This window comes from Canis lupus, chromosome X (genome assembly GCF_003254725.2).
Source record: "Canis lupus dingo isolate Sandy chromosome X, ASM325472v2, whole genome shotgun sequence".
In the NCBI taxonomy this organism is placed as follows: Eukaryota; Metazoa; Chordata; class Mammalia; order Carnivora; family Canidae; genus Canis; species Canis lupus.
In genome coordinates, this window is record NC_064281.1 from 45401390 (window position 1) to 45415599 (window position 14210).

Consider the following 14210-nt stretch of genomic DNA (forward strand, 5'->3'; position numbering starts at 1 on the left):
GTATACCCTAGAGATTGCTATCTATATCAGATTCCTAATTGGTCTGACCCCTAATCTTGTCTTCTGCAGTTATCTGCCACACTGCCAACCAAGTGATTTTCTATAAAACAAATTAACAAATGGCACCAACACACTCCTTGTAATGAGCCTGACAGCATCACATCAAGGGAAAAAGCCTAGGTTCTTCAATCTATCTTAAGAGGCCTCTGCCTGGCAACACTGGGCTAGTAACTAGCACAGGTTCCTAGCAAAGTGTCTGACACATTTGTATCCAAATGTCAATAGTACAAAATCTTATGCAGATTGGAAATATTACCTCTTTAATCAGCTCAGACTGGCCCACAGTGTAGCTGTAGTTGGCAATCAGGGTAGCAATACCAACATAGGACCTCACCAACTCTGCCAGAAGACGAAGAATAGTGGAAGTGGGCATTAAAGGTTTGCTGCCCTTGCTTTTCTGTTTGCCTTCCTCGGAGGTCCGGTCCCCTTCTTTATCTTTCTTCCCATCCCGAGACTCCTCTGGAGTTGATGCTGTTGAGAAAGAGCCAAACTCTGGTTCAATTTCACTGAAATATTGGCACACATCAAGCCTTATGTGCAAAGAGAATACTACTTCTGCTCCACTTTAGGACACTGGTAACAAACTGAAATGTCCTCCTCTTCATAATGCAGTGGACGGACAGATAGTTAGAACGACAGGTCTCAAACATAATATGTGGATACAGTACAGCAGGGAGACTATGTTTACATATCTTCTGTCATTCCCTTCCTTTTACACATACTTTTATGCTCCAGAAATACTGTACTAATAGTTCTCCAAAGATATCATATGTACTCTTTTACCTCTTCCTTCCCATGTCTCCCTGGCACACATTTACTTATCTAGCTTAGCTCAAAAGCTTATCTCCTCTATAAATGCTTTCCTGTTTCATCCAGGAATACTGAGATGCTATTATATCATGTGCCCACTATACCTTATCCCAGCATGCCTCCATTCCAGCAGTTATATTAAGTACAATGTCTGCTTGCTTAGATCTCAAATTTCTTCCCTATCCAAGAAGCAGTAGCTCTTGGAAGGTAACCTTAGAACTGCTTCCACGTGACATTTCTCTAATTGTTGGCTAGGCAGCCAATGGACTCTGGGGACACTGCTAGAGGGCAAGAATCCACCACACAAATCTTATAGCTAGAATTGTGTCACTGGCACCAAAGTTCTATAAGCCAGCATGAAAGCTAACAAAAGAAATACATAGGGTGGTTTAAAGAGTAGATCTAAAGGGTCTTACCATAGCAACCATTACTTGGTTGGTTAAGTCACAGTTCTATTAATTTTAGCATATAGAAACCCTTTACTTACAGAACACCGAGCTCACCCTTGAGAAAAGTTCACTCAGACAAGTAAATGCAACGACAATTATGCCTATATTCCCATAGCCCCTGCCCAGGATAAAAGAGGGCGAAAGTAAACCATTACCTTCTCCTTGGGATGTCCCAGATGTGGAAGTCTCAGTGGAGGCACCATCTGCAGCAAAGACTTGACTCTATGGAAGAAGAGTACTCTTGAGCTATTACTAATTTCAAAGACCATTATCCCTAAATGACAGGATCCCTTCCCAGCATATTCTGAATGCTACAGGTTCTCTTTTTGGCTGATCTTTTAACCACCTTTACCTGCTATGTACTATAATCTGTGGCAAGCCATTATAAACAGTGATTGGGATATTGGGGAACTGGGACAGGGGAAAATGAGAATGAAAAATGAATTTTAAGGAAACATTTCCAATCTAAAGAGAGAAAGATCCCAAGGAAACCCTAAATTTATCTTCATTCATAGGCAACAGATAATTTACAGGTACATCAAAATTAATACTTTGATATTTCCCTGGCATAACCCTAAATATGGAGAACACATAGTTATCAAAAGGATGTAGGAGTTTGGAATTTACTTACATTAATGGAAAAACCTGACTGGGTATCAAAGTCACTGCTCTGGCGAGTAAGTGACCGGTACTGTTGGTATACATCATCACCCATGTCTTGTAGGAGTTGGCCAACCTCTTGGGTCATACCTCCAGGTTTAGGGTCAGATTTCTCTGCTAGAAAAACAAAACAAAACTTGTTTGTAACTGTGCAATGTTAATCCCTATTTGGCAGCATGATCAACTTCACTCCAACTTACTATGACTAGTTATATAGTGATATTGCTAGGCTTTCACTTAAGAGGAGAAATGTAGTATAACCAAGAGAGCTTGGTTGAGAGGCTTATTCTTTCACTGCCTAGGTTTTGTGACTGCAGGCAATTTACTTGGTCACTTCAACTTTCCTAAGCTATCACTACTAAGCTTAAATGAACATACCCAGTATTATGCCTAATGCAACAGAGGTCAATAAATAGTTGCTCTAACTATACAGCTAAATTATTTTTTGGGGTGGGGGAGGATATATAAGGTGAACTGAGGGTTATATGGTTATGGATCAGAGTGCCGAATGGATGAAAAGTACCAAAGACTCAGATTTTTTTGACTTATTAAAGACTATATTCATCAATTTTTGGTAATGTTATGGGACCTATCAAATAAATATGTCCTAAAAAAAAATCCAGAAGGATATGACTGGAATGAAATCTTAAGTTCCAAGTAATTCATTCGTGACTTTCCCAGTACTTACAAGCAACACTTAGTTAAGAATAAAGGTGGATTGGGATGGTGCTCTCAAAGGTCAGAAAGCCTAACCACTCCCTCTAATACTGATTCCATTTTTTTTTTGAAATAAAGATGTTTTTGTTTCTGAGAATGAAAACAGAGACTCCTTGGTATTTATTTTTCTGCTCACAAGATGCCATTATGTCCTCTTTAATCATTGTTTATTCTTCCCTCTGTATGGGATGGTCTCTCATATGTCAACATTCTCCTCATTTATCATTCAAGACTTATTTCAGAAATCACTTGTTCTAAGGAACTTTCCTACATGTCTCACCTCCACCAGGTCAGGTACCTTGCTCTAGGGCTCACCACTACCTTTGCCATCTGTCAGAATGGATGACCATTATTTTTTTCAGAAAAGTGCATCATCATAGGTCTTATTCATCTTGATTCCCATCACATGGATACATGCTAAGACTTAAGTTGGTTGAAAGATCCAGGAAAGTGCCCAGCCTCCTGAGGTACAATAGCTACATACCTTCCTCTGGAGCATGGTATGCAGCCAGGGCATTCAGCATATCATAGATCACTTCCTTGATAGTATCAGGAATGACAGGCAGAGGCGAGGGTTTCAAAGGGGTTGTCTTCACCAGCTGTACAGCATTAGGACCTTTAATTCTAAGATTCTCAAATTCATCATCTGAAGCTAAGCCAAAGTGAGACAGAGAAAAATCAGTCAATAGTGAACCAGTACCTACACTTGGTTATTGATAAAGACTCAGAAGGAGGCTTGTGTAACACACAAGCTTAGGACAGAAAGCCATTTACAAACAATGCTCAAGTTGCCTACTAGAAAATCTAGCCTTTACTTTCCCTAAATCCAATAGGATTTATTATAGCAGTACCAAATAGTAAGAAGAGTACAGGCAAAAAAAACCCAAAACCCAAAAAACAAAAACAAAGAAGTACATGGGGCTCCTTAGTGGCTCAGTTGGTTAAGTGTCTGATTCTTGATTTTAGCTCAGGTTATGATCTCAGGGTTGTGAGATTGAGCCCTGTATCGGGATCGAGGCTCAGTGGGGAATCTGCTTCTCTCCCTCTCTCCCCCATACACACTCTCTCAGATAAATAAATAAATCTTAAAAAAAAGAGTGCAAGCTTTGTAGTTGGGGAAAGTTGGATTTGAACTCTAGTTCTCTTATAGGATCATGGCCAAATTACCTTAACAAACTTTTTCTCATTCCTAGAATTGTTTTTTTCAGTCCTAAAATTTGAAAATTAAATGAGGTCATACATGAGAAATGCCCAGCACAGAGGGTCAGGCACATATCTGGGGCTCCCAAGAGAATGAGTCCCCTTCTCAATCTACCTTTTATTTTAAAAAGAAAACCCACAAACCTACAGCAAAGTTTTAAGGTTAGTATAACAAACACCCATATACTTTTCATCTAGAATCATCATTTGTCTACCCATAAGTAGGTTTATTTACCTGTACTTCTTAAGATTAAGGATTATTTTTCTAAATAACCACAATACCATTGTAATACCCAAGATACTTAACACAGATATAATTATCTAATGCGTAGTTAGTATTCACATTTCTCCAAATGTCTTTATCTGGATCCAAAGTCCCATCAAGGTTGGTAGTTCTTTCCAGTTTCCTTTTATCACCTAAGAGAACCTTGCATTTTTTCCCCCTTTATGACATTAATATTTTTGAAGAGTCTAGATCAACTGTCTTATAGAATGTCTCACAAACTTCACATTTAATTGTTTCCTCATAATTAAATACAGGCTAGACATTTTGAGCAAGAACACACAGATGATACTGTGTACTGCTTACTGCATCATGTGAGTCACATGTCCACTTGTCCCTCAATTACCACTCTATGTGTAAAACATTCATGTTGTATGTAAGCTCTGTTGTCACACCATGACAAATTCTTTGAAGGCAAGGACTAGACCGAATAAGGCCTTGGTATCTCTGGTAGGAATTACCACAGGGCAAGTAAGAAGCTACTGAAGTACCTCTGAATTGGCCCACATAACCAATCCAGTCAATGTCAACACTTGCCTAAGGAGGCTTTCCAAGTTATAGATCTCTTCACAGAAAATCTCTGGGGTTATACTAGGCTATAAACTTCAATGTCTCAAAGGCCAGGAAAAGTGGAAACTCACCAGTTCCTGAGCCTCGAGGGGCTGGAAGGGCAATGCGGATACAGCAGTTGGCTACTTCTGTGAAAATGTCTGGATTGCGGCATGCAGCTGGCCCAAGGACACGAAGGATGTAGTTGATCTCCCGAGAACCAAGGCTGCCAGATACAACGCCAGAGGTAGTGCTACCAGCTCCACTTGTAGCTGCTGAGCGAACCACCTAGTAAAGAGAGGAAGAAACTCTGCTGATTAAAGACCACTTTCTAAAAATACAATTGCTTTTAAGGAAGAGTTACCAAGGATCAAAATACTATCCAAACTGCCTCAAGACAGTGGATGACAGCTTTAGATTTTAGAGAAAAAATGTACTTGGTCTTTTAAGTCCCATTCCTTTCTGATTCAAAATATGTGGCTTATAAAAAAGTTACAGCATTCAGCATATCCCCAAACTATCAATTATTATACCAGATGGCATGTGATCTTCATAGAAACTGAGAAATGTATCTAGACCACTGAGCATCCATCTAAAAATTATAGCTCTCACATATTAAGTGCCAGCTCTTAGAGTTCCCAAATGCTGTTCCAATTTTAAACCAAAATGGTTCAAAATCTAAAAATATGCAATACTGATACCCACTTAGTGTTTAACAAAATTAAATGTTTTCTTTATGCCTCAAAGTCTATCATCAGTCTCAGATAGACACATGAAATATTCAACTGTTTACAGATTGTTTGTTCTGACACTACAGGGCTTACATCATTATGCTTTCAGTCTTCTTATAAAAGGACTCATCAGTCAATGGAAAATACAGGAAAGAACAAAAAAAAAAACTCCACTGTATTTTCCATTATTTATTCCTTTGTGAATTATGTTCGCAAAGACGAACATCTTTTGGAATTTTAATGCTTTTCTTACCAAATCAGTCATGCTCTTTAAGTTTAGCATAGCCCCTTTATCTTGCCTGTAAGGCTACAATTATAAGCTCTCATTTTTTAAATACAGAGAAGTGTAATTTCACTATAAAGAATGTGCGAAAACTTAATTATCTAGTCCTCTACTGGACATTAGATCTCATTCTTGTTATTACAACCAATTCTACAGTGAACATTCTTTTTCATGTACCTCGGCATACTTGACTTTAATTATAAAATAAATTCTTAGCCATAGAGTTTCTAGGTCAAAGGATATCTTAAACTGACAGTACCAAATTGCCCTCCAATGTGGCTGCACCAATTTCCACTCCTACCATAAGTAAGAGTATGCCTGGTTGTCCACACCCGTACCTGCAATGGATATTATCAAGCATTTACATTTTGCCAACTTGATACGTTAAAACTGCCACTGAGTTTCCTTTGCTCCCCACACCCCCAAATATAATTAAGCTTAGAAAGTTCTCTCAACCAACAAGAACCTGTACTTTTTTCCTAGCAATTTTTAAGTTGTACAATCTTACACATTTTAAGTATTTTTAAGTCAGAATTCTATCTTATATAGTGTTTCCTCCCTGTTGGGCAGTCTCTTGCCCTTGGATTAGTGTATATGCAGCTTTTGATAGCACTCCTTGATTTTGCTAACGTCAGATGAAATCAAATGGGCTGGGTAAAGAACTGTCTGAAGAATATGAGATGTATACTCATACACATGTAGAAGTATAAAGTGGTACCACCTTTCTGACAAGCAAGTTAAAAAATATTTATACATTTTGATCCAATTTCTAGGAATCCCTAAGAAAAACAAATCTTAAATGTGATAAAGCTATGCACAAAAATGCATATTGCAACACTACTTATAAATGTGGGACACAGTATCCTGAGAGAGAAAAATGAACTTCAGTAATATTCACTTGATGACTTGACAAAGAATTAGGAAGAAATAAGACATTTGTCTTCCCTACTTCTCCCTCTAATGTCTTAATGTTGATGTTAAAAACATTTTCATTTTGGGACGTCTAGGTGGCTCAGTGGTTGAGCACCTGCCTTTGGCTTAGGGCATGATCCTCGGGTCCTGGGATCGAGTCCCACATTGGGCTCCCTGCAGGTAGCCTGCTTCTCTCTTTGCGCCTAGGTCTCCTGCTTCTCTCTGTAGGTCTCTTGTGAATGAAGAAATAAAATCTTAAAAAAATTTTTCATTTTTTTCTAATTGCATTGTCATTTCTTCCACTGCTTTATATTTCCTAAAAATAAATACATATCTCACAGTTTTCTGATCTGAATAATGGTTATCTGTAAAGAGCTTATTAAAAGTGTCTAACATGTCATAAATATTTCCAAAACTTTACTACTTTTACAACATTCCAAAATACAATGTTTGGAAAATAGGCTCATGGGTAAACATAGGAGAAATGCTCCTATAAGGTAATTAGCTTTAAGACATGAACTTAGCAGAAGGTAAGTTCCTCATTAACAGTTTTTAACTCAAGAAACTTATATTGCCAGGGAAGACTTTATAGGTATGATTCATTACTATAGCAGATTTAAGGATAGAAAAATATGTTCTATTTAAAAAAAAGTCACTCAATACGACAATCTACCATACCTGAGTACACAGCTGGGAAAGTTTGCGACAAAGTACAGTCTAAGTATCTAGCTACATATATACACCCTATGAAGAAACAGAAATGTATCTGTGTGTGTGTGATATAAAGCTAACTAGCTTCTGACACCAAAAAGACTCACCTTTTCCATAGTATGACGGAGGGTGCAGGGATCCTCAATGATGTGTCTTAAGAGAAGGGTGACGAGGGGAGTAAACCCATTGAAGCCTGAGCTCTGGGTCAAATTCAAGATCATGCGGGTACTCTTTAGCTCTGCAAACATCATGGCGTATTTGTGGTCTCGGGTGAGCCTCAGGCAGAGACGAAGGGTGGCATGCAAAGTGTCTGGGTCCACAGGGACTCCTAGCATGCTCACGCAGGCTCGGATTAAAACAGTCACCATATCCTCTGTCAGGCCCTGGATCAGGATCTCCCCAATTTTTGTTTCTTCCAGGCTTGTCTCCTTTTCAGTATTTGTATTCTCTAGGGCCAAAGGAGTATCTACAAATAAGGAAATAAGAGTTCAGACAGTTTAACTTGACGTTTCTTCCCACATCTCTCCCTCATAGTCAGGTCAACCACCTGGGTCCTATTAAGAGAAACATACAAAACACCAATTCTAAGACCAGATTAAAAGGTGTATAAAAAGGACTGTGTATCTTTAAGTCACCAAGCAATTTGATGGATTAAAAGAATCACTCATGAAGAAGTTGGCCCAAATTAAAGCCATAAAGGCACATTAAAGTTTATGTAACATTCTTGAGAGATTCAAAATGAAAAGTCCATACCATTAGCTTTATTTTCTTTACGTTTGATATCCATTTCTTTACTTTCTTCCAGTGTCTTCTCTAGTTCCTGTCCATTGCTATTTTTCGAGTTTTTATTCAGCCGTGGTACCCTCAGGAGAGTCAACATTACAGGGCGCCGGTTCCCGGTTTCTTCATTAACCTAAAAATTGAAGATGGCAAAAAACACTCTACAAAAAAAGGAAACTATAGAGGGTTGGAAATGCTGTAATAGGAAGGAACCCTGGCAATTTATCCCATCCCTATCATTTACAGAGAGAAAGCCTGAAGGTCCCCAGAAGGAAAGTAGGATACACAAAGGCCCTATAACAAACTGGAAACTTTCCAGTAGAGCAGATACCATCTATAACACTTCAAATCATTTCTGGGTGGGACAGTATCAAACTTCCAGACTGACTCATGGTCTCAATATGACTTTAGGAAGACTGAGTTCTCTGGAAATTATACCCTAAATTTAGTAGCGGTTAATAGTGCTTCTTAGAACACTGTTAGGCTTGTTGGTTCAGGAAGAAGCAAATCAAAAGGTACACCCAGTACCTTACCCTCTTTTCAATAAAGCTTATGGCACGGAGGGAGCATGTACCTGCACCATTGTAGTGAACTGGACAGTGTATCTTCTTCGGCCTGCAGTGAAACGTACACTTGTCTCTCCAGATTTCCAGGCAGAATCAATAGTGCTGTTGTTGCTTGCACTGTAACTACACCAACGCCCAGAGCGGTCATCAAACCAGCGCCAGTTGTTGTTGTTGGACTGTAGATACTAAATATAAGAACACAAAGTTTCTTTGTATTTCATACAAGGTTGGTTGTTAGAAAAAATAGTAACTTCATCTGTTCACTGCTAAAGCTAACCCAGGAAAAAGAAATAACACCAAACATTTAATGAAATTTTGAGAGCCTAGAAAAGTTTTTGTATGCATTAACCCTCGAGTTCCTGAGCCTCTCCATAGGCACAAAACCCTCTACAACCTTGTCCTGTAATCCTCAGCTTTCATTTTGTTTCCAACTGTTTTCTACAAATGGGAAACACTTAGATGTGCAGGAACAAAATTTCTGTTTCTGAGAAAGCACTCAGATAATGTGTAATATATAAATTTCATATAAAGAGCCACTTGGCTTAGGGCACCTGGGTGGCTCAGGTGGCTAAGTGTCTGACTCTTGGTCTGCTTAAGATTCTATCTCCCTCTGCCTCTCCTCACCTGCTCCAAAATAAAACAAACAAACAAAGTAAATAAGTAAGTAAGTAAGTAAGTAAGTAAGTAAATAGATAGATAGATAGATAGATAAATACAATCTTAAAAAAGAAAAGGAGCACTTAGCTTTTGGAGGAACTGCTGCACACTCAAGTCCTTCACATAAAAGCTACTCTCTCCTCTGGAGATAGCTCACTCCTTTAACATTTACTTCCAGGTAAGTTCTTGGGCCCTTTAGCAAGTAGCTCCACAAAAAAATAATTCTAACTCACTAATAAGAAGAGAAATCTAGAGCTACTGAGATCCCTCAAGAGTTTATGTCTTGGGCAGCCTGGGTGGCTCAGCGGTTTAGCACTGCCTTCAGCCCAGAGTGTTATCCTGGAGACCCAGGATCGAGTCCCACATCGGGCTCCCCCCATGGAGTCTGCTTCTCCCTCTGCCTGTCTCTCTGCCTCTCTCTCTCATGAATAAATAAACAAAATCTTTAAGAAAAGGAGAGATTTATGTCTTGATCAGGGAGCTTTCTTCTGATTCTCTACCACTCTTCCATATTCTCTTCTGGTTTATTCTTGCCTCGAGAAACTAAGTAGTTTTTATCAACTATATATTACGTACCTTAGTCATTTGGGCTCTCCTTTTAGAGGAGATGGCTGTCTTTTCATAGAAATCTATCAGGAGCAACACTGGGGTGATCCACCTAAAACAGAAGAAACGATTTACTGAGAAAGCCAGAAACGTGCACAATATGGGAAAACTTACCTTGATTTCATTAGGCACCTCAACTATTTTCAAAACACAAAAGATACCTAAGATTTGCCCCATACATACTCCAGAAAAGTGCCTGATTCAGGCTCTTATGCTTTAGGGCCCAAGTCTGAGGGGAAGAGAAGTGAAACCAGGTAAGATACAGAGTCACTCACTTTGGGGTCTGGACCTCCTTTTGCTCCTTGGCGGCCTGTAGGCAGGGTTGAACCACTTCCAAGAGTTTGATTAGGACATTAAGGATGCCACTAGATTCAACCACCCAGGCACAAGGTAGCTTCAATTCCTAATTGATCAAAGAAAAAAAATACCAACTTCTAATCAATATTAAGGATTAGCACAGTATAGGAAAACAGAGGTGAACTCTAAGAGAACTGGCTGAATTCAAATTCCACCTCCACCACCTACCAACTGTGTGATCTGAGTTTTTTAGACCCTCAGGGGTCACAGGAAATAGTAAGTTATAGCTCCAATGTTACTTGTGGTGATTCCATGAAGTGTGTGTGTACATTTGCTCACACTCTCAACACAGTACCTGGCATGTTAATATGGAAACTATTAGTATCATTAATATCATTAAGAACTGTCGTCTAGGGTATACAGTCTTAATTATGTTGAAGTTGAAAAGCTTCTTATTTACAGAGAATCTCTGTATTCTTTCTAGAAGGATGGAATAATTAAACAGTAATAATTAGTAGTTCCCCTATAGGGCCTACACTAACTAAAGTAGTTCCTTTATAGGGGCTGTACTGGAAGTAATTTCAATGTCCAACAACAGGCAATTACTTAAACTAGCAGACACCCGAAAGATAGAATGTATACATGACTTGTAAAATATTCGTAATACTGAGACTATAGGATATAAAAATTTCTAAATGGTCTGATCATAATTGTTTAAATGCATAGGAAGGGCTAAAATGTAAGACTGTTACTAGTGATTTTTAAAAAGGTGGTTCATGAGTGATTTCTCTTCATATTATACTGTTATTGAGGACCTCTAGCATGCAGTACTTTGCAATCTTTCCCAGAAGTACCTATTCACAAGTGCTGTAACAAGAATCACCACTTCCATCAAAAAAGGAAAGCCAAGACACCCAATTTGACAAACATATATTGGACTTAATCTCCTCAGTTGTTGTAAAGGATTTTCTCCATTAAATTCAGCTTTTACCATTAAACATGAGCTACAAATGAAGAGTCACTTGTTCAAGGTCAGTTGCCTAATTCCCATGTTGGCTGGAATAAGAACATTTCCTGGCCAAACCACTCTTTTGCTTAAAATAATATGAATGATCAGGTATGAAGGAAGAATCAGATTCTATCTGATGCCTGTTATCATTTCCACACCTGACCCTACTCTTTGGTTTCCAGTTAGGTCTCTTCAGAGAGGCCCAAATTATTCTACAACTGTACTATAATAGTCATTCTAAAAACCTTTAAACATCCCACCCTCTAAGACATAATTCAATTAACACTTGTTCTGAGAAGCCCTTTTCTCACCCAGAAGCGATGCATTTGCCCTTCTCCTTAAACTCAGAAAAAATTTTCTGTATTATTTGTGGCACAAAACATTGCATTTTGTACTTAATTACATGTCTTACAGCCTATCACAAACTGTGGACTCATGAAATGCAGGTATCATGCCTTACATTTCTACCTTCTTCAAGGTCTCAAATGGTAGGTGTTTGATAATTCTTTAAGGATGAATCACAGAAACCAAAAAACCTATTCTTACCTCAAAAAGAAGTGTTAAAAGCAAGATTCTAGTAGCCAAATTGGAGGCTTGGGGCAGGGTGGCCATCTGACTGATCCACTCTGACACAGTTTTTGTGTCACTTGTTGTCAGGGGAAGAGCAGCTTTGATCAATACATCAGCAGCTTCCCATACCTACAAAGGCAGAAAAGGCCAAGTCAGGTAACTATAGATAAGAGTATGATGAGATTTGTCAAAACATTCTCAACCTTATAAAATACTCCCTCCACCCTCAACACATTGGCTGAAGGAGGGTGAGTAAATAGTAAAATACTACAGGGATTTAGTGTATCAAAAGATGTATGCTATAAAAGTACCTCTAAAAGAGGGTTTTCTTAGGCTAGATTATAAGCAGCTAGTAAGTTAAAGGAAATGAGTATTTAAAAAATTTCTAGAGAAAAAAATTCTAGTAGAGAGTCAAGCCTACAAGGTTCTACCAACTTACACTTCCGTCAACAATCTTTTACTACATCTGTCCCAGAACTATCATTAAAAACAAAAATAAACCAGAATGTTAGAAATGTTAGTCTTGCTTTAGCATGTTAAATTTCTTATTAACTTGACATAATTGGTCTTTTCTAAGTTTTAGTTTTCTTAAAATCAATTCTGTAAGCTCAAGCTCTTTAACATAACTAAACCTGGGTCTTATCTTGTGAAAAAAAAAAAAAGGTTTATACAGTTTGCCTTTCACTTTTGTGGTATTTTCATACACTGAAGTTATGCTTTTATAATACATCACTTTTTACCTTCTTTCTCTGCTTTTTGACTTAAAAAAACACGTAAGACAAGATTCCAATGATTTAAAAACATGAATAGTAAGGGCGCCAGGGTGGCTCAGTCAGTTAAGTGTCTGACTCAAGATTTTGGCTCAGGTCATGATCTCAGGGTCATGACATGCTCAGTGTGGAGTCTGCTTGAAATTCTCCTTCTCTCCCCCTGCTTGTGCTCGCTCTCTTTAAACAAAAATCTTAAGAAATAAATAGAAAAAAAAGTAGTAAATATGATTAAAATATTAACTCTCTCTTTGTGTGGGGATTTAAAATAATTTATTGCTTGTCTATTCCTACAATTAGTATACATTAATTTTTTAATAAGGAAAAACACTGTTTAAAAAAAGACAACTACTAGCTCACAGCTATTCATTATGAGGAGGGCTTTTTTGTCGAAGTGGCTATTACACAGGAGAGGGAAAATAAAACATTTATTCACTGTTAGTCCATGGGACCTAACTTGGTTCAAGAGTGAGACACATTTGGGACTTTTGGGATGAATTTCACAGTAGGAGATGCCTAGTAAAAGAGAGCTTTGTTTTTTGCTTTCAAAAACATTTTTTGTGAGGTAGTTTATTCACACTTTTTGCAGGGAAGATTTAAGAAAGTAAGATCATCACATCTAAAGAATTCAAAGAGAATATATCCATATCGGGCAAAAAAAAAAAAAGAAACCAAACCAACAAAGATATTTTATTTTTTTAAAAATCAAGAGTTTGATGATGGCAGAAATCCACTTTATACACTCTCTCCTCTTCTGGCTCCTGAAGAACTTACCTGATTGACTACTTGTTTTAGAATCATGTCTCGATAGTCAGCTCCATTACGTTTGATTGCGGTCATGATTAAATCACACACCCGGTACACTGTGTCCGGCAGCTCATCAAGAAGGTGAAAGCAGCCTGGTAACATGGTATCTGTGAAAGTGTGGAGCTCATCTTGTTCCAATGGATCAGCATCCTGGAACTTCTCTAGACATTTAGCTTCTTCCTCTTCCTGCTTTTCCCGAGCTTTCCGCTCCTCCTCTTCTTTCCGACAAGCAACTTCCTAGAGGCAAGGAAGGAAGAATGACAGCATATGGGAGAGCTGAAGAAGAATAGGGAACACTCTAAGAATGTATTGGCCCTATATTACTCAATGCCCACTACCTTCTCAAGCAGGTGATATGTTCTTTAGGATGTGGCAGTTATTCATGAGGGCAGCCTCAAAGACTAAGGCAAGACAGGAAAAGCAGAGGAGGAAGACACTTCCAACCCCCAAAGTATTGCCAATTTATTTACAGAATGCTATATCACACCCTCCCACAAAATCATGTGGAGATACTGTCCTGCATTCGCTGCCAACATAATAAACTGAAGTTATTGTTACCTAACAACAAACAGCCAAAATTCGCCTAATGAACACTACTACATTTCTGAGTCTCTTATTTGAGAGTAAAGATTAACATTTCATTTGCCTCACTTAAAGCTTCAGGTTAATACATTGTATCAGTGATCACAAGGTTGGAATGAAAGAATAATCACTCCCATGCCTTTCTTTTCTTTTTTAAAAATATTTATTTATTTATTTATTTATTTATTTGAGAGAGAGAGAGAG

At 38.2% G+C, this 14210-nt stretch overlaps 1 protein-coding gene across 16 annotated transcripts in view; it reads right to left on the reverse strand.

The window, feature by feature from the left end:
* HUWE1 (HECT, UBA and WWE domain containing E3 ubiquitin protein ligase 1) overlaps positions 1-14210 on the reverse strand; it is a 175171-nt gene that overhangs the window by 36396 nt on the left and 124565 nt on the right. For all 16 annotated transcript variants that reach the window (XM_025468549.3, XM_049107089.1, XM_025468548.3 and 13 more), the window contains 12 exons: positions 13392-13661; positions 11827-11979; positions 10250-10377; positions 9945-10026; positions 8720-8896; positions 8119-8278; positions 7473-7831; positions 4821-5016; positions 3181-3348; positions 1951-2096; positions 1475-1541; positions 317-531 (listed from right to left, as the gene is read on the reverse strand). In XM_025468549.3, coding sequence (XP_025324334.1) covers positions 317-531; positions 1475-1541; positions 1951-2096; positions 3181-3348; positions 4821-5016; positions 7473-7831; positions 8119-8278; positions 8720-8896; positions 9945-10026; positions 10250-10377; positions 11827-11979; positions 13392-13661 — 2121 coding nt within the window. The remainder of the gene's footprint in view (positions 1-316; positions 532-1474; positions 1542-1950; positions 2097-3180; positions 3349-4820; positions 5017-7472; positions 7832-8118; positions 8279-8719; positions 8897-9944; positions 10027-10249; positions 10378-11826; positions 11980-13391; positions 13662-14210) is intronic.